At 37.5% G+C, this 20,722-nt stretch overlaps 1 protein-coding gene across 3 annotated transcripts in view; it reads right to left on the bottom strand.

The window, feature by feature from the left end:
- The window catches only part of LOC136873719 (carnosine N-methyltransferase), a 163,840-nt gene that overhangs the window by 39,938 nt on the left and 103,180 nt on the right, over positions 1-20,722 (bottom strand). For all 3 annotated transcript variants that reach the window (XR_010860161.2, XM_067146863.2, XM_067146862.2), the window contains exon 7: positions 13,799-13,923. Coding sequence is in view for 2 of the 3 variants with exons in the window: in XM_067146863.2 (XP_067002964.1) it covers positions 13,799-13,923 (125 nt within the window). In the remaining variant the exon portion in view is untranslated. The remainder of the gene's footprint in view (positions 1-13,798; positions 13,924-20,722) is intronic.

The raw sequence follows: 20,722 nt of genomic DNA on the forward strand, positions 1-20,722 counted from the left end.
ATAGGTTAAAATAATTAAATGTATTTTATGAACAAGCAGAACACAATTATAACACTTCACATTGTATTGTAAGACACAGTAGAGAAAAATTACAAAATGCCATGTGGATTATGCCAACATTCGTATCTAATGAAAAAAAATAGGTCATCACTTTTTGTTTCTAAGAAGATTGTTCATTTTTTCTAATTTTAGATCGTACATTTCTCAAGAAAACGATATCTGAAAATGACAATTCATCTCTATTCTCTATGTAAGAGATAAGTGTGTCTATAGAGACACTAGCTTGGCTGTGGGAAACTTTTGGAGTTTCTGTTGCATCACTCCCGCACTAGATATCATCTGAATCTCCGTCTTCCTCACCACCCGTCAAATTCTGTACAATATCCTCCTCACTTTCATGTCTGAAACCATAATCGTCCTTATCAACGTCTAACCACTCAATAATGTCGCTTTCTTCTGCATCTTGGTATTTGTCCAGGTTTTTCAGTAATGATGTCATCATAGCGAGACTACGTTGCCCGTTCGAAATATCATCGTCAATGAAGCCAGCAAAGGCTTGCTCCTCACCTTCAGCACATTTCCATGATCGTGCGAGCGTAGTAGTGGTAATTTTATCCCATGACTTATTGACTGCATGAAGAGCATCCAACAAACTGAAGTCCTTCCAAAATGTTGGAATATCGATGCCTTCCTCAACTAATTGCTGTAACAGAGATGACCTGTAGTTCTTCTTTAAAGCAGCAATAACGCCTTGGTCCATAGGTTGGAGAATAGAAGGTACATTAGGGGGAAGGTATTTCACGTAATATCACCTTCTTTAAAGTTCACTTTCGTGTGGATGAGAAGGCGCATTGTCAATCAAGAGCACACCTTTGAGTGACTGCTTAATTACGTAGGCCGTCACTTGTTTCACAAAATTATTGTGAAACCAGTCCTTAGTGTTTAAATCTTTATTATTAAGGTCCACCTTTTCAATACAGACTGCACAATGTTTCACATTACAATACACTGTCTTTTAAATTGCTTGAACTTTCAATGGAATTTTATGTAACCAGTCTTAACTTCAATTCTACGAGTTGCGCATACAGTTTTTAAGACCTTTGTGTCTTTTCATTGTTTATTTTCTTCGATATATTTGTGTTGATTTGCTTCAAGGCTGATGATGAACGATCACAATTAGCAGAAAATTTAATGAGGGTTTTCTTTTGCGTCTTCACGTCTCTTACTGTTATTTCACCCACACCAAACTCACAAGCTAACTTTGATGACGCCTCGCCTTTCTCCAGTCTTTCTATAATTTTTAGTTTTTCACTGACGGTTAACCTTTGATATTTCATTTTTCAACCACTCATATTGAAAACCCTTACTACTACTGACTTATTCGAAACTTCGAAAAGACTTCCGCACTCCGTTCACACTTAAGTACAGTAGCCTACAATACACTTGCTGCCGGCGCACCTACCCTTCACTTGGCTTACAGTTCAGCGACCTTGGGCTGTGAGGAAAGGGAGGGTAAATTCCGAGTGCATTCCTTTTTCATTGGCTCTGCTTCCAAGATTAAAATATTCAGTGCTGTTACATGTAACTATTCTCATGTTTAGACCCGTATTGAAATTTGCTATAATTTGCATACAAATTTTTATTTTTTTATTTTTCTATTCCACCTGTTCAATACAATTGATTTTGTGTTAGAAATTCATTTTACTACAACACTACATTAAAAGGGACATGTTTCGCTCGGTTTCCAAGCATCCTCAGCCTTTGTAACTTATCTTAAAAAAAAAAAAAAAAAGTAGACAAATCTGACATATTTCTTAAATTGTAAATGATAGCATAGTATTTCAAGAAGTAGGTAAGTATTTCGACGATTTATCTGTCAAACAGAACATTCCTTTCTTTCAATGTAACTTTAAAGTTTTTCAGTCTAGTGAAAACACTAATTTTAACACACAAACTATAACATACCTGTAAAAAAAAAAAAAAAAAAAAAAAAAAAAAACAAAGAATGAAATGTTTCATTCTACAAGAACATCCCCAGATTCTATCAAATCACGTACAATATCATTTATCTTAAAGTTTTCCACAGACTGAAAAGCCTTAAAAAGTTACATTAACCAAATTGACACTGAGAAATAACCCTACGGCCTCCTTCTTAAAGAATTCTTTCAATGGTTGTACTATAAAATTTGACTAGGCTAATTTCTTAAAATAAAAACAACCAGAATGCCATTCATTTTCTTTCTATTCCTGGGACATCAGAAACTAAATATTTCCTGTACTTGCAACAATGAAGTACTTAATGCAGGAACATATGAATGCACAAGATTGTGACTATGACTTAAAGGTTCAATATGCAGATTCTTACAATAAACTCAACACACATGAAAGTAAGACATCTCCTACACTGCAAAAAGGCTTGCTTGTTGTTTTAAGGGGCCTAACATCGAAGGTCATCGGCCCCTGCAAAAAGGAAGACATCTTATGTTTCTACTGCATCAAAGACAAAATGGGCAATTTACTGCCTGTCTATGAAGTCAAGATTGCTCTGAAGCAAAGGTAGGCAGGAAATCTTCAAGCTGAAAGTTACAGAACTGGGAATGCAGAATATGTTTCTTTATCTAAATGTTCTATTTCACTAGTCAGAATGTTCAGAAACTAGTTAATGAAAAAAATCTAAGGCTAGATAATAATGCCTTACATATAGTAGAAATATTTGCAATGTCTGCATTAATTAAAACTTAATCTTTGAATGGAAATTTGTGTACCATGTAGTCGCATGATGAGGAGAAACACTAACAGATTTAAAGAATATACAATTTTCCACAGACTTCAAAGTGTTCACCAAAACAAACGCAGAGTTGTCTATCATCAGATCACAACCATCCTTTTGATTTGCTGGAGTATGATAATCTACATCAAGGAAAGAGGAGGAGCTTTTAATAACGTGTGATTTCACAAACCTTGCCATCACATTCTTTAATAGTTCCTCCAAAACTGACTTGAAGAAGTGGATGTGTGGCATACTTGACTGAAGAGCTACGTTTGGATTCTCAAAGATATCCATAAAACTTGAGAGAAAAAGGATTTATGTAAATTTGATGAAAGGAACATAAACAGTTGTTCAAGTGACAAAGCATGGCTCTTAGGGTCATCAGTAGTTTCATTTTTTTGGGGGGGTGAAACTGATGACTGGGTTTTCCTTTTACCTGAGGAGTGTGGTGAAATGTTATGACAATGCTTCACCTTTTCAAACAAGACACATCTGCACTTAGACTGTGCTTAGGAATTTTATAAGTCTTCAAAGTTCCCATCTGAGAATCATTACACAAAATTTTGCTCCTGAATAAAGTAACCAAAGGGTCCCACTTCAGGAAAATCCTATCTAAACACCTTCTTAGTGATGACCATCGAGTAGGCACATGCTTCAGAATATTCCTGATCTCTGTGTTGTCTGAAATTCTCTGAACATTTCTTTCCTCTTTGCACTGCTTTCAGATAATAAAATATATCAATTATACTTTCATCTTTTACAGGCAAGCACGCCACACTCTTCTCTGCAGCAAGATAATTAGGTGACAATAGCAGCCTACGATGATTATGTTACCATTTTCCTGCTTCAAACATCCTGCCACACCATTCTTTAATCCTACCATTACTGGAGCATTATCAGCACTAAGAGCTAGGCATTTTTTTATGGAATGCAGAATTCCAGAAAAGTTGAGAGCAAAATATTGACAATATTAGCTCCAGTAGCATCCCCTTCTAAATTAGGCACAGAGAATAGACAACTCTGAATTTCATTACTTACAGGCCTAAAAAATGTTAAAACACCAGGATATATTTTCAAGTCACTTTTATTGCTACCATCAGTAACAACGGAAAATTTATTCACCTGCAAACCCCTTTCTTCCATGCACATTTCTGTAATGATAGCCGCTATTTTCGTTCGAGCACATCCAGATCGTTTAGCGATTTCCGAATCAGGAAATATTTTGCGAAAGAAAGGCCACGCATGGTCGGCACAATTTACAGGCAAGTTATGTTCTACGATAAATGACGTAAATAAAGCCTCGGCATTCGTCACAGGATTTACATCTTGGTTTTTACATGAAAAGTTCAGTTTCTGGTTTCTTTTTACAGACTGGACACTTTCCTTATGTTTTTTATTTGCACATGTTTGAGTATATCGCACTTCCCGCCATGTGCAACTGAAAAATCACACCTACATGTAATACAGAATGTGAACGTCGGTCCCTTCCTGGATTCACTGAAACACAGAAACTCTTCCATATAAGCACTTTTAAACACTGCATCATGTTTCCTTTTTGAGATTTTGGCCAAAACAAATATTAAGACATACAACCAAGAAGCAATACTACATGACGTAACACGAGCACTTACGCAGCTCCTGCCCTGGGTAGACGACTGTGGCTCTGAGGTTAGGTTACTTGCTAGCAACTTCCACTTCCTATTATTAAGCTATTTTAGTATTTGACTGTATTATAGACCAAAGAGGAGCACATGGCTGGCCACCGTGCTCCATACTGCCATCCAGTTGTGATTATTAGAACTACTATCATCCAGCCATACTCAACCATATATCGATAGAACGAGGAAACGCGCAGGAATTTAAAATAATATGAAAATTACTGAAACTGCTCTGAAAATTAGGGGATCAGTCCCAGTGATCAGGAGAACGGGATTAACGATGAACAATCGGGACTTCCCCACTTAAATCGGGAGAGTTGGCACGTCTGAAAGTGGTCTGTTACCTTGGTTTGTTTTTTGTTGGCCTCAGCCATGGCATGAACAATAATCTCAAACCGGTATAATTTGGCCATTATTTCCTCAGAAACATTATGGCGCATCTCAAAGTGTTTGATAGTCCATAGAGCATTGACAGCATCATTAAAGTTTACTGAAGTATGCTGCAGCTCTTCGGTATCATTGTCGTGATTACAGCCTTACTCAGACCCCTTCATAAGTGTTCAGCTATCTCGGAGATAGTCATGAATTCTGCAGTGACGAGGTTTACGTCAATATTTATGTAATCGTCGAATAATGCCCCCTCTCCAATCTCCTCCATTCGCAGTCATTATTAGGAGCACCGCCATTATCATCGATGATATTACAATCATCATCAGAACTAACTCCAAATCTAGCTTTTTGGAAAATTTTGAACTGTAAGTTCTGAAACATGGTGCCATGAAAGAAAATAAAATGGTATATATTGATGTTTTTTCTTTTTAATTTGTTTGAAGACACAAGATTATTATAACAACAACTCTGAGAATAGTGTCTTTCAGGACCGCTTCACACTAGGCGACCGGAATTGGCTACAGAGTAGCTCGTGAATTCTGTGTCGCCGAGCGGTAGACCTCCGCGCTACTAAGCTGCCTTCCCCGGCGTACTGCCAGTTTTCATCCTCTTCTTGTCTCTTGTTATTGTCGACAAGAAAGAAGGAAAAAAGAAAGCATTGCACAGTAGATTTCATTCACATTCTATGTTGGAAGATCGTTTGGAAAAAGGACTTTTCTATAAATTATTCGATTATTTACGTGATGACCAAGTTTATTAGGTACTTCAGGATGTCAAAGAAACCTTTTGATAAACCCTTTTAGAGTGAAAGAAGATATTATGGGAATGGTTACTGTACCGGAGGTACACCCGCTCCACGCATTTAAATTAAGCGCCTCTTAGAAGGCCATCTATAACATGAACACTGAAACTCATTTCGGAAGAAGTTGGAACATTTATCCACAGATGTCTCTACTATCAACTTATGTGCGCTCTCTGGTGCGAGGATAAACAATGAATTTTCAAAGTAATTTGATGTGTCAAGGTTTCCTTAATTGAATTGTTTGTAGATTGTTTTTGGTATTCTAAAGTTATCAGCACTTCTACCTCTTCCCACCGGCTTAAAACTGTAGCCAACAGGGAATTTTGTACATTTATTTAATCCTCCAATCAGGGATTTTTTATATGTATTGGATTACAGTCGCTTTAAATTTAAAAAAAGAGCCTCATTTAAAGTTAAAAACTTCATAATTGATCCGTATTGAACTGAGAATCACAATGCTAAAAGGAGAGATGTTCCACCTATTCAATACAATGATTTGATTTGTGCAACAGTTTAATATTGTATTAAATAGGCGGAACATCTCTCTTTTTAGCATTGTGAAAAAGAGCCTCGGAAAGAAGATTATAAACCGGACTGACATGTCCTCTTAGACAACTGTCAAGTATGATGACCGTAAGGCTGATGATATACCTTCTGAAAGGAAACCCAAAATAAATAAAAGATTCAAATACCGAATTGGAACTATGAACAGTCTATCATTAACTGGAAAGATAGAAGAACTCCTAGACATAATGGACAGAAGAAAAATATTAATATTGGGATTAAGTGAGACCAAATGGAAAGGGATTGGAAGTAAGACACTTCGTGGAGGATACAAATTATACTGGAGTAGACAGGAGAAGGTAGCAAAAAATGGTGTTGGATTCTTAATTAACGAAGGGACTGATACTACAGCTGAAGTTATCTGCAAAAGTGATAGAATCATTAAAATGTTCATGAAACTGGAGAACACTAAGTACACCGTCATACAAGTGTATGCCCCACTGACAGGCTGCCGTGAGGAAGACAAAGAGAAATTTTGGCAAGATTTGGAAGATACAGTTAATGAGGAAAAAGTTTATTATTATTATTATTATTATTATTATTATTATTATTATTATTATTATTATTGGAGATCTAAACGCACAAGTTGGGGTAGACAGACTGGGTACGAGAACATCATTGGTCCACATGGATTTGGACAAAGGAACTCAGGAGAACAACTATTAGATCTGTGCAGAAGAAATGACCTTATAATCAAAAATACATTCTTCAAAAAAAAAGAGACAGTAACAGAGTAACAAGGTACAGTTGGGATGGCTAGTATAGAACATTGATTGACTACGTAATCATGAATAAAGATGGTGGTAGATACACCACAGATGTAAAAGTCATCCCTAGTGAAATCATGAACAGTAACCACAGATTGTCGGTAGTAGACTTCAAACATAAGACTAATGAAACGCAGAAAATTATTATGAAGAAACCAAGGGTTAAAACTTGGAAGTTGCAAGAAGTCCAAATAAAGGAAAAATACAAACTAAGGATTCAACCGAGTCTGCCGAAGGGTGAAGTAACCAACGTTAATGAAGAGTGGAAAGCTTTCAAAAACACCTTTGTGGGAGAAGCCAAAAACCTATGTGGAGTTTCAAGTTCCATAAAAAAAAAAAAAATAAATAAATAAATAAATAAACTAAAAAAAAAAAGGAGACACCATGGTGGAATGATAGAGTAAAAACAGCAGTGAAAGAAAGAAACAAATAAAGAAGGCACTGGACAAGGAAAAACAAAAACAGGGACAAGAACGCAACGAACAAGAAATACAAAGACTCCAAGGAGTATACAGGAACAAGAAACTAGTTGTAAAGAACATTGTAAGGGAAGAAAAAGAGAAGAAATGGAATGAGTTGCAGACAAAGTGGAAGAGGACAGTAAAAGGAAATATGAAACTGCTATACAGAGTAGTGAAAAACAAGAGAAGGGATCAAGAGACCATAAAAGCAATAGAACGTGATGATGGAACTCTGGCACAAGAAGAGGGAGAAATTAAACAGGAACTCAAGATCTATTTTGAAAAGTTGGTGAATGGAGATACAGAAAACATAATGGATAGAGGAGAGCCCAAGGAACCACAACTGAACCACCAATTCCATGGCTTGAGGTTGAAAATGCGCTCAAGAGCTTGAAGAAAGACAAACTAAGTGCAGATATGCTGCAAGCGGCAGGAATTCCAGGAATCCAATGGCTCTACAGACTGATGAACAAGATATGGGAGAAAAATACTATTCCTGAGGACTGGAAGATGGGCATCATTGTACCCCTGTTCAAGAAAGGAAATTGACGAAAATGTACTAATTATCGTGGTATTACACTACCGTCTGATGTCCTGAAAATATTGGAAAAAATAATAGAGATCAGAATCAGAGATACTGTTGAACCAATTTTGAAAGAAGAGCAGTATGGTTTCAGATCAGGAAGGTCAACTACAGACCTTATATTTCCAATTAGGATCTAATGGAAAAATACTGGGAGAAGAATAAGCCTTTATTTCTAACAGTTTTGGACATTGAGAAAGCCTACGACAGTGTACCAAGGAAAAGAATTTGGCAATGCATGAAAGAACTTCAAGTGCGAGACAGCCTCATAGACAAAGTGAAAATGTTGTATAGTGGGAATAGAAGTTGTATTCAAGTAGGATGTGGTTTGTCGGACTGGTTTGAAACAAAGAGAGGAGTGCAGCAGGGCAGCTCATTGTCACCACTTCTATTTATTATTGTGATGGATGTAGTAATGAAATCTATTAAAAGGAAAGAACATGGAGATATCAAAGCCTTCACATTTGCAGACGATGTTGCGATCTGGAGTGACTCAGAAGAGGAATTGGGAGAGAGAATACAAAGCTGGAATGAGGAGTTTAAGAAATATGATTTAAACATCAATAAGACCAAGACGGTGGTGATGAAAGTGTATGGGGAAGGAGCAGAACCGATAGTGATGTTAAATGAAGCCCAACTGGACAGAGTTCCAGTTTTCAAATACTTGGATAGGGTTCTATCAAAGGACAACCTAGCAAAACATGAGGTGAACAATCAAATCAATAAGGCAACACAGTTTTAACACCAGGTCAGACACATGCTGTGGGATGAGCAAATATCTATGAAAACAAAAATGGCATTGTGCAAGTCCTATTATACACCAATTCTTACATACAGTCTCGAAACCACAACACTGACCAATACAGATAATTCCAAACTCCAGGCAGCTAAAATTAAATTCCTATGCACTATGATCCAGAAAACCAGGAAAGACAAAATTAGGAATGAGGAAATTAAAGAAGTAAGACTAGATGATTCTCTCCTCAGTAAGATTCAGATATCAAGACTGAAGTGGTTTGGCCACATCAAGAGGATACCAGTTAACAGAACTGCAAGGAAGGAATTTGACAGAAAAGTAGAAGGAAGACGACCCGTGGGAAGGCAACGAAGGAAATGGATAGATTTAGTTAAGAACGATGTACTGCTGACAGGTCATGATTGGGTCAAGTTGGTGGAGGAGGAATGGTATAAGGACAGAAAGAGATGGAGGAGGCTCATATACCACACCCGGGAAACTGGAGACGGTTTAGGATGATGATGATGATGATGATGATGATGATTGGATTATCCAATGGTAATTATGGGTGTGACCAGGGCTTCGGCCCAGAAATTTCTGGAACCTTCCTCTCCGCTATAAAAGCTGGAACCTTTTGGGCCATGTTGTCTTTTCGATCGCTCCACTCCAGCAGTAGTGTGTGTTCATAGAGGAGGCAGGGGACGCGCCTCGCCCATATCCGAACAGCTCTCCAGCTCAAGGTAATAGCAAGCATCTTTTAATCATGTAATCATTTCAGAAACCTAGTTCAAGGGGAAGGTTTCAAAATCTTTTACTGTAACTTTGCAAATCTTTAAACCAGATCGAAGACCTGATATTTTGGTGATTACGATTTCGTAATCTTTAAAATCTATCTCGTAATTTTGTAACTTAATAATTTCTCTCCATCTAGTCACCTCCGTAGCATAGGTTTAGCCTCTGTACCGTCGGGCCATAAGCCCACATAGGGTTTTAACGATGTTCTAGTGAATTCCAAAGGAGCGCAAGTGTTCGCTTCCTAAAATTTTGATTTTTGGCTAGTGACTTTAACCTTTTTCATTTTTCACTAAGGCCATGTAGAATGCATACTTATTACCCCTGTTAATGTTAACTACTATTATACATTTCATTTTAAAATGTAAATCAGACTGTTGAGCAGATAAGACAGTGGATACTGTTTTGGGTTTGTAAAATGTATATTGTGCCTTTAAGAGGCCTGGATCTTGTAAATTTTAGAGAATAGTCTCCTAGAGAATAATTGTGTGGAGCAGAACGCTCCTTGTAAACGTAGTAAATTTTGGAGCTCAGTTTCCTTGTGGGTTTATTTAAGGGAGCAGTGGTGCTCTTGATAAAATTGTAACTGGGGAGCTTCAAGCTCAGGTTGTTAAATCATGTTGTCCGATTGTTCTAGACCTATCTAAATTGTTTAAAATTACCATTACTATTGGATCTTTCCTCTATCCACCCATTCATGCCCACACCTTTCACCTCTCTGTTCCACAAAAAACATGGTAATAGATACCAAGTTAAAAAAGCAAAACTGGCTAAAGAAAAAATAGCCTTAACTTTGAGGTAGTTGAACTGAAATGGTCATTACTTGAGACCATGCATTTCCCTTCACAGCTTTATTTCTACATTTTAAGTTCCAGATGATTGTATAATGTGTATAATTAAATCTTCCATGTTTATTTGGTCCACTTACTGAATATTTTTCATCACATCCTATGTTGAAAGACCATTTGGAAAAAGGACTATTCTATAAATTATTTGATTATTTACATAATGCCCAAGTTTATTAGTTACATCAGGATGTCAAAGAAACCTACAGTGGGTGCAAACTATGTTGCCCATGTGAATTTGACCTTGTTTTACAGTCGAATGCCCTTCCTGATGCCAATCCTATGCGGAGGGATGCATTCACTATTGCGTGTTTCTGTAGAGATTGGTAGTGTGATTTTTTTTATAAATATGAAGAGGAAAGTGTGGGGACAAACACAAACCATACTGTAGACAGTTAAAATTTGCAGCCCCACTGGGAATCGAACATGAGGCCCTCTAAACTAAAGGCCAGTAAGTTGACCATTTAGCCAAGGAGCTGTACATCACTCAGACTGAAAATAATTTATTTTATTCAGTACTAGTTGCAAATAGAGGATAGAGGAGACATTTATTAAATTCACAGAGACTTGCAGACTGAATGCTGAAAGGCATTACAGTCTATAATGAAGATGTATGTATGTCCGACTCATTGGATGAATGGTCAGCGCTGAGGCCTTCGGTTCAGAGGGTTCCGGGTTTGATTCCCGGGCAGGTCGGGAATTTTAAATAGCCTTTGATTAATTCTTCTGGCCCGGGAACTGGGTGTTTGTGTTTGTCCCAACACTTTCCTCTTCATATTCACATGACACACTACACTACCAACCACCACAGAAATACGCAATAGTGATTATATCCCTCCAATAGGGTTGGCATCAGGAATGGCATCCAGCCGTAAAACAGGGCCAAATCCACATGTGCAACACAGTTCACACCCGTGACCCCACAGATGTGGGAAAAGCGGTAGAAAAAGAAGAAGACAGTTTATAGTACTTTGAAACAGAATCCATAACATGAAGGAACATGAAACGCACAATGACACTGATGGGAGTTCTGAATGAAATGCAACTGAAGAATGTGAAGAATCCAGCTGTCACCAGTCGGGGAAGCGAAATCTGCCTTGGCCATTGGTAGTGGGACTGAACTACTTCAAGGTTGGTCATCAAGACAGAGTAGCAATGTGTGAAGAGCTCCATTTAAAACAATGGTTCATAAGCACAGGTGGCTGGTAGCCGATTCCTGTCGCCTAGTGTGGAACAGCCCTTGATGCATGGAACTGTGCGAATTCCCAGGGTAAAAATTTCACATAAACATGAATAAACATTCAAAAAGAGAAAATAAATGAGCAAAATCTTAGCTGTAATATGTTGATCTTCATTTTTTCCTTCTTTCCGACGTTTACACAGCTGATTGCGTGCTGCACCAGCAACTTACAATAATGCAACTTTAAGTTGCATATCACTCCACGAATGAGTAGCTGCAGCTCACTCGTGCAATACGCGGGAAAAAATTCCACAGTCACATTCTTCAGATAAGAAGGGAGGATGTAATGGGCATCGTTCCACGAACAATGAGATCTTACGACCTTTCACTCCCATTTTGGTGTCTGCACTTTGAAGCCAGTCTTCAACCCAAGATTTCTCAATGTTGGTGTATTTCGTGGGGAGCATAGCAATGTTTTTAAAACAATGCGGCTTTTGCTGCGTCAAAAAATATTCTAAGACCCGTACTGCATGCAATTAACCTTGATTCACAGTTTAAACCTTTGATATACCTTGGAAAAAAAAATCCAAAATGTATCCAACAAGGTGCATTAACAGTATTCAAATTCACAGTACAATATTCACTTGGATAACTCACTGACAAACGCAAGTTCACGCAACGAAAGAAAAAAAAAAAGCATGATTCAAAGACGAGGAGAAATCCATGCTGGCTCCCCTGAGCAAGTCCTTTATTCATTGGATTACTGAACTGAACGCATTATAGATGTCCTGTACTTGCACAGAAAGTGCCTGACGCCCTTAAAACATTGTGGCTTATCGAACTTCTTTATGACGAGGGGAAGAAGTCTCTCGCTTCCGTGTGCATTGCAACACGGTGCAATGACCCCGCTTGTATGATTTCCTGGCTGGCACTTCCCTCCTATAAAAACGTTTGAGCTCGGCATTTAAAAAAAAATGCAGTAGCATCGGCACTGACAATATTATTCGGTGCATATGAATTGATTATATGAGCCACGCTATTTCACCAGCTGCCAGCATTGCCAGTGTTCACAGATTCTGCTTCTCCGCACACTGCCTACGATGTGACATTATGGTGTTTCTTAAAACACTGAATACAAAAGAATTACGATTTTACTCTAACTTATTAATATGAAGCACACTGTAGACACACTGAAGTGAGTGAAAGTACTGAAATCTACCCCAGCACGTTCCTGAAGACACGTTCTATCATGATGCGGATAAATTAAAAATTTAAATTACTCTAAAAAAACCTGTATTTTAAATATAAAGGCAGTTTTGAATTAAAAGTCTGTATTTTGGTAATGGGACAAACATTGTTTTTCGAATTATGAATTATCCATATTTCGAATTAAACAATTTAAATAACATGGAAAACCGTACCTTATGTTTCCAGAAAAAAGCGCTTCTTTGAATTAGGCGGGATTTTGAATTAACCGATTTTGAATTATTGAGGTTCTACTGTATACCCAGTTGGTGGCAATGATCTTCTGTGAGTAACCAAGTTCGAACATCCTAGTTCTAAGATTAGTAATGATGCCAAATCATCGAAGATGATTATGTACGGATTCACACAATCATGATAAAGTGGCAAATGGCAACAGGTATTACCTGTGATTGTCAAATGAAAGAACATCTCAAACAGAAGATCCAGCACACCATTGTCTGACCAGTTGCCCTCTACAATTCAGAACACCAAGTACAAAAGTAGAATGTGGACTGAGCTTCATTAAGACTATGATCCTCAGATGGTCATCCAGTGTTACTAGGCTGGGATGTGCTTCAGACGAAAACTTCAGATTTGGAAAAGTGTTGATCCAGGACTAAATTCATGAAAGACAAAGGTTTGGACATACATTGCAAGTAGAAGCCAATAAAACTGGGAAGAGAACCAAGGGACACCTAAGCAATGACGGGTTGGTATGCTACACAACACAGCCTACAAATGAATAATAAACACACACCAGTCCCACGTAGTAAACTACCCCACTAGGCAGCGTAAATAATGATGAACAAGATGATATGAAATACAGCATGACTATCTCGTAGCCAACAGAGTATTTTAGACCTGCTGGTCCTCGGACTGAGAAAAAATGACAAATGCAGTGAAATAATATATAGAGTGAACGAGGGCAACAAAATGCTTTAGACAGAAACATACACAGATCTATAACAAATGCACTTTTATTTTCATGAAGGATATTAGACTTACCTCCATCTTGAAGCCAACACCCAATATGACTTCACGTACAACCTCATAGCTTGGTTCTATGGAGTTTTCATCCAAAATATCCGAGAAGTGATAAAGCAGGGGGCCTAAATTTATCCAAAGTCCTCCTGAAAGGAACATAAATGCAAATTCAATGATATGAAACAATCAGGATATTAATGACATCACTTAGTACCAAGTCATTTCAGCATATCTGCCAACTTTTAGAAATAAAAATAAGATTTTTTTAATTTTTGGATTTCATCACGTATATTGCGCCACGGTTTCGGTGAAAAAAGGACAAGATAAAAGGCATACATGCCTACAGTTACAAAGCAAACTGACGATTCAGTTTAAAATCTTAAACTAAGAAAACATAAAAATGGTTACAAGAAAATGTACCCAGCCATTCTCATTTATGACACATGCAGTATATATAATTAATATTATTTATATCACACCGATACTTGCAACAAAATTCATAACAGTTTCCTTTATTAGACTATAAAATGAATGGAAAATTAATTTTGTAGGTATCTCTGAACACCTGGAGGTAACATTTGTTATGTTTTTTGGCCATAATGTCAATAGAAAATACCAGAAACTGTCACCGACACAACTCCCTGAAATACATTTACTGTAACTTATTAAAATTATGAAGTAAGAATGAACTCAAATGCACTGAAATAAGCAAAACTACCACATACAAAACATATCAATACATCCCATACACTTTTAATAACTGAATGGTTAGCGTGCTGGCCTTTGCCCACAGGGGTCCCGGGTTCGATTCCCGGCAGGGTCGGGAATTTTAACCATTTTTGCTTAATTTCGCTGGCAAGGGGACTGGGTGTGTCACAGGTGAACATGTAGTGGAAGTGGAAAGTGTTTTTTGAAGACTTTATTTGTAAAGTATGATATATATAATGTTTTACTTGTAATGACCTAACCTGTACTGTGTAATATTTGGAACATATTATGTATTTGTAAATAGTAGTATTCAGTTCTGTATTTACTGGAAGTATCCAGAAACTTTTGCTATATAAATTTTTGAACAGGGTGTGTTGCCTTTTGTTGGTTAGGTATTCCTGAATGTATTTTCTGACTATTCTGGAAATGGAAGGTTCGCGATTGCGTATTCGAGAATGTAGGTTAAGTTCGGGACTAAAGTTGGAGTTGTGATTGGTGAAACTAGGTGGGGATGGGCGGACTCATGCATTCCGATTGGCTACTCTAAGGCCAGGGTTTTACTACATATAGAGAGCAAGGCAGCGTTCGTAATAATTCGGTCTGTCTTGGTCTGTCTGAACTTTTACATCGTGTGCGACGCTTCGCTACTGGGATGGGCCACCTTCGGGTAAGCGCTCTTGAATTCCGTTCTGGCTAAAATTTCTGTAATGTTCGGTTGCTATTTCGTATGAGTCCGCCCTAGCCTAACCTAGATTCGCCAAATTAATTATTTATGACGCCTTAGCTTTTCAGCTGGGCTTGCCTGTTTGTTTTCGAGGCATTCCCATTTCTTATTTCACTAAATATGTAGATTGTAGTTTGATATATTTACCTTGGGGTTTGCCTCTGGTAGTTCAGGGTCACTTGATGTACGCTAGAGTTTTGGAGAGTACATTTACTTCGCTGTAAATTGCATTGTACAACTCCATTTGTAACTAGATGTATAGTTGGTTTGGAATTTTGTAACTTGTACGTAGATATTATCAAAGAATCTCTAAGTTATGTGTATCACGGAGCTTATAGTTCGTAAGTTGCAAGTTTGTGGATTTGGTTTCGGAATGTATTTGTAAAATTTCACATGTAAATAATATTTTTTCAAATTTAAGGATCAAGGTGATTTATTTGAAATCTGCAACCTAAGCCATATCCTTGGCTTCAGTAGGTCATAGTTCCTTCCACCTTCCTGGTTTTTGGTCCACTAGTTGGCCCTACTGATATTGACGTATGTTTCGGTCAACATAGATCCGCATAATTTCAGTTAATGTTTCTGAGTGTGTAGTGGTTTCTGATGTTGTGTAGTTGCTCTTACCTTTCCCCCTTTACTGTGTTTAGTGCTTTGTTTTGTGTAACCACTGTAGTGAAGGTTACAGGGTGTATGTGTCCTCGGACACTTCCGGCACTAAAAGCCATACGTCATTTCATTTTTACTATTAATGTATGACTCTGGCAGGGAGAAAGCACAGAACCACAAGAAAAAACACGTAGCCTACAACTCCAACAAAACTACGCACAGAAACGATATTAACAGCGCGCTAACCACACAATAACGAATGCTTTACAGTAAAACCTGTCTTAACGGACACCTCTCACCGGCGGACACCCCTCATTGGCGGATGATTTTCTAGGTCCATAATTAAATGCCATGTTGTGTATGAGTAATTTACCCCTCTCATACGGACACCCTTTATTACGGACACGGACACACCATAGCCACGAGAACCTCCAATTAAACCTCTCCTAACGGACACTTTCTTCTTCAAAAAATTCTGTATTTGTGTCCTGTACAGTATGTATTCGCTTACTTTTTCACACTATAATCTATCAGCTTCATTGTCCGTATTGATGAATTAAGAATGCAAGTATGAAGAATGAGATTTCCACCTAATCAATACTTTATTACAAAATGTTTGAAGTTATCTACATTGAAACAGTACCGGTTTCGACCTAGGTCATCATCAGCTGTTGGTGAACCTGCTTAATAGCGATAGTACGTGAAACATTACTAAAACTAATTTAACAAGAATGCCTTATTCTAATATAATATTACTTAAGATATATACATATGGTACAATATGGGGCTTAGACTCATTGGAGTTCCATTCAAAAATCTGTGCTGTTGCCAACATTATGTCAAACAATATACATATGTACATATGGTGCAATAAAGGGCTTGGCTTGCCTGAGTCCCTTGAATGCCATACACTCCAAAAATTGTATAACAGAGGTTGAAAATACAATTCCTATAGAATAGAGGATCACTGAGGTTTCGGTGTTAAGTTGAAACATCTTTGCAGCATGTCGGCACTGAGACCAACCGTTGTGAATACACAATCAAGGTGCTTTGTTGGGCCGCAATTTTGTATTCACAACGGTTGGTCTCAGTGCCGACATGCTGCAAAGACGTTTCAACTTAACACCGAAACCTTAGTGATCCTCTATTCTATAGGAACTGTATTTTCAACCTCTGTTATACAATTTTTGGAGTGTGTGGCATTCAAGGGACTCAGGCAAGCCAAGCCCTTTATTGCACCATATGTACATATGTATATTGTTTGACATAATGTTGGCAACAGCACAGATTTTTGAATGGAACTCCAATGAGTCTAAGCCCCATATTGCACCATATGTATATATCTTAAGTAATATTATATTAGAATAAGGCATTCTTGTTAAATTAGTTTTAGTAATGTTTCACGTACTATCGCTATTAAGCAGGTTCACTAACAGCTGATGATGACCTTTTTACAGGTCGAAACCGGTACTGTTTCAATGTAGATAACTTCAAACATTTTGTAATAAAGTATTGATTAGGTGGAAATCTCATTCTTCATACTTGCATACTTTTTCACAGCCGGTACTTCCAAGGTTGCGTTCACAAAATACGACTCCGAGTAGAGTTGGAGTAGAGTAGAGTATCGCGGAGTAACTGGTAAAGTTAACTCTGAGTAACGGTATTTCGTGAACGCTTCGAGTGAATACAGAGTAACAGAATATGGCTAATCAATTAAGGAAGGTTATTTGTTTTACCATAACCTCATTTGCGAGGAATTTAATGTCTAATTTCTAGGCGAGTTTCTTCATAGCAGCGTGCTATATGAGTTATTACTACTTTCCTCACCAAGTTGTGCCTTAAAACAGTATCCGTTATTCTTTACCTCGTAGGAACAATCTGATTACATTGATGATGAATACCAATACATCGGCTCCGCACTGATGCACGATAGGCCATTTAGGACAACTAACTGTAAAGATTGTGTTGTTAACAACTACGACGAAACTGAATTTAAATAACATTTCCGACTGCCGGATCAGCATTCGAACGTGTACTCTGAGTCATTGGCCCTAAACTTTTTAAATCCAAAATCGGGGAACGAGGAAGACCATTGCAAGACCCACGAAAAAAAATTCTGGTTGTAATTTGGCTCTTAGCACCTGATTCGTACATATCGGTTTCGTGAGAATTATAAATGCACTGTGTGGTATTTCTGATCGTATAATTAAATGGTCTCATTCAGAAGGTCATCTAAAATATTAAAAAGTTACGTTGCATTTTCCCAAGGAAATTTCATAATGTTGAGGTTAATAAATCAGCTGCTCATTCATAACATGGGTTTTCTTATAAAAATTCAATCATGTTATTTCCGCCGATTATTAAAATTGGCACGGTGCCTATTTTTCCTGTTTTAAACAAAAATATCCCCTTCTTTATTCAATACATAACGCCCTTCTTTGTCAACAACTGAAAATAATTTGAATTCATTGCCATGTCAATATAGCCGCGGTTAATATTTCTCACCGCCACCAATGAATGCATTACTGCGCATGTCGAGTTAAATCTACCCACCTATTTACGCAGAGTAAAAAGAGTATATTCTAAGTTAACTCGAAAGCATTTTCTGAACGCCTTGTAGAGTTGACTCTTTACTTTTATGAACGGGTAGAGTTAACTCCGAGTTTACTCGGAGTTGGAGAGTAGTATTTTGTGAACGCAACCCAAGAATCACAGACACCATAACTTTTGATCCTGGCTGTACACATTCTTGGAAGGCAACACTAAGCTATGCTATCACTTCCGGAAGTTGTGTGATCTGACATGCTCGACAGCGCTGGAATTCGTACCTTCACTGTCAGGTTACTTTTCATTAACTCGTGGGCTTTTGATGTGTTCAATTTTACGTTAGTAAGTTGGTGTAAACATGGCTCCGAGGAAGTTTTTAACTTTAACCCCTTCAGACCCAGTGTCCATTACAATGGACACAACATAGTTCCTCTTATAATTGAAATGAAATGGCTTCTGCAGTGTTTTTGACTATTTATCCATCTCACTTCACATGTATACTCAACATATATATAGTGCTGCAGCCAGTGTTGGCAGCTGGAACGGCAGGAATATTCTGTACAAGACGGCTGTCCCTTCCAGAGGCAATGAAGGTATGCTATGTTTATCTTTCTATTCTGAGTACTTAAATGATCTAGATCTTCTTTTGTTTTATCAGTATTTAAGCTAGGAATATATAAAAAGACATTTGGTTGTAATTCCTCATTTGCTTCACCACTTGAGAATATATAGTGAGTTGTCAAAATATGATGTCCACTATAATGGACATTACGTCTCGATTGTCGATCGTCACTGTGGCAGGCACATAACCTTACAGTGACTGTTCAGGTGTTATTTTATGTAACTTACTATCGTCAGAGTATCATTATGTTATGTTATACTTTACAGTCATTCAGTGAATGATGCATTCTTGTTTGAACAATGCATAATTACATGTTTTGTTAACTTTTTTGTGACTAGCATCAGTTTTGATAAGTTTGTTGTGCATATATTTTATCACTAAATTTTTATGCTGTTCGACTTCAAAAGACGACTTTGCTGCCTTTAATAATAAAAATAGCAATGTGGTTGCATTGTTTCAGAATAATACAATCCTTCACCTCCATCAGGAGCAGAAAAAATTCTTGACCTGTTGGAAGATGGTATCCTATCAGATTTAGATGTACCGGTATTAGAAAGTGATCAGAGAAGCAAGCAAGAAAGAGAGAGGCTATAATGTCTAGGTGACAAGCCAGGATGGAAACACTGTGCTGTGCAAGTGGGTTGATAATAGATTTGTAGTACTGGCCTCAAACTTTGTTGGAGTTGGTGAAGAAGATGAGGTACAGAGATGGGACAAGAAAACTAGGAAATACATTATGGTGAGGAGACAAGAAATTGTAAAGTTGTATAACCATAGCATGAGTGGAGTCAACAAGAACTTTACAGAATTTTTATAAAATTAAGGAAATGGACATTGTTCTTTCATGCAATTGATATGGCTTGTGTCAATAGCTGGCTTGAATATAAACGTGATTGTGAAAAGAATGGGATCCAATCCAAGAAGATCCTGCACTTGCTGCATTTTAGAATGAGGATTGGAGAAGCCGGTGTCAAAATAAATAAACGAGCAAATCTCCAAAGACGAGGTCAACCCAGCTCCAGTGACATCAAAACTCCGCCATCTGGCAAAAAGCAGAAGGTTGAAGTTCGACCAACTGTTGAGATTCAGAGAGATTTGACAGATCATATGCCCAATTATGATGAGAAAGATGATGCAGTGCGATGTACGAACACCGGATGCAAATGGAAACCCCATGCGTATTGTGACAAACGTAATGTCCATCTTTGCTTCGTGAAGAAGCGCAGCTGCTTCATGTCATTCCACAGGAAAAGTCTTTAGATTGATGAATCATGAGGAAAAAAGACTTTTAATACATAATAAACCTATGTTATGTATTAAATAATGCCATATTGTGAACTTTGATCAGATAATTTGAATTAAAATAACTTATAATGCAAATCTACTTGTAGAGTTATAATCAGTTCAACAGTTACTACTGAGACCATATGTCCACTACAGTGGATATGCCATATTTCCGAATAAATTTTTAAAATATTCAAAGAAACACAATTTTTCATTTGTTTGGACTATTTTAAGGTGGAAATTACAACCAAATGATTTTTAGTGCCTGTAAAAATAATTCAGGTCTGAAGGGGTTAAAAGAAAAGGTAGGCATAATAGACTATCATAAACGTGAGAAGTGTGGTGTGCGTAAACTGTCCGAAGTGTTTAAGATTGGAACAACACAGGCAGCTGAAATTGTGAAAAAGCAAGAGGAACTAGTGAAAGAATGGCATTTAAATGGCAACGAACAGAG

The sequence above is a fragment of the Anabrus simplex genome, chromosome 5 (genome assembly GCF_040414725.1).
Source record: "Anabrus simplex isolate iqAnaSimp1 chromosome 5, ASM4041472v1, whole genome shotgun sequence".
In the NCBI taxonomy this organism is placed as follows: domain Eukaryota; kingdom Metazoa; phylum Arthropoda; class Insecta; order Orthoptera; family Tettigoniidae; genus Anabrus; species Anabrus simplex.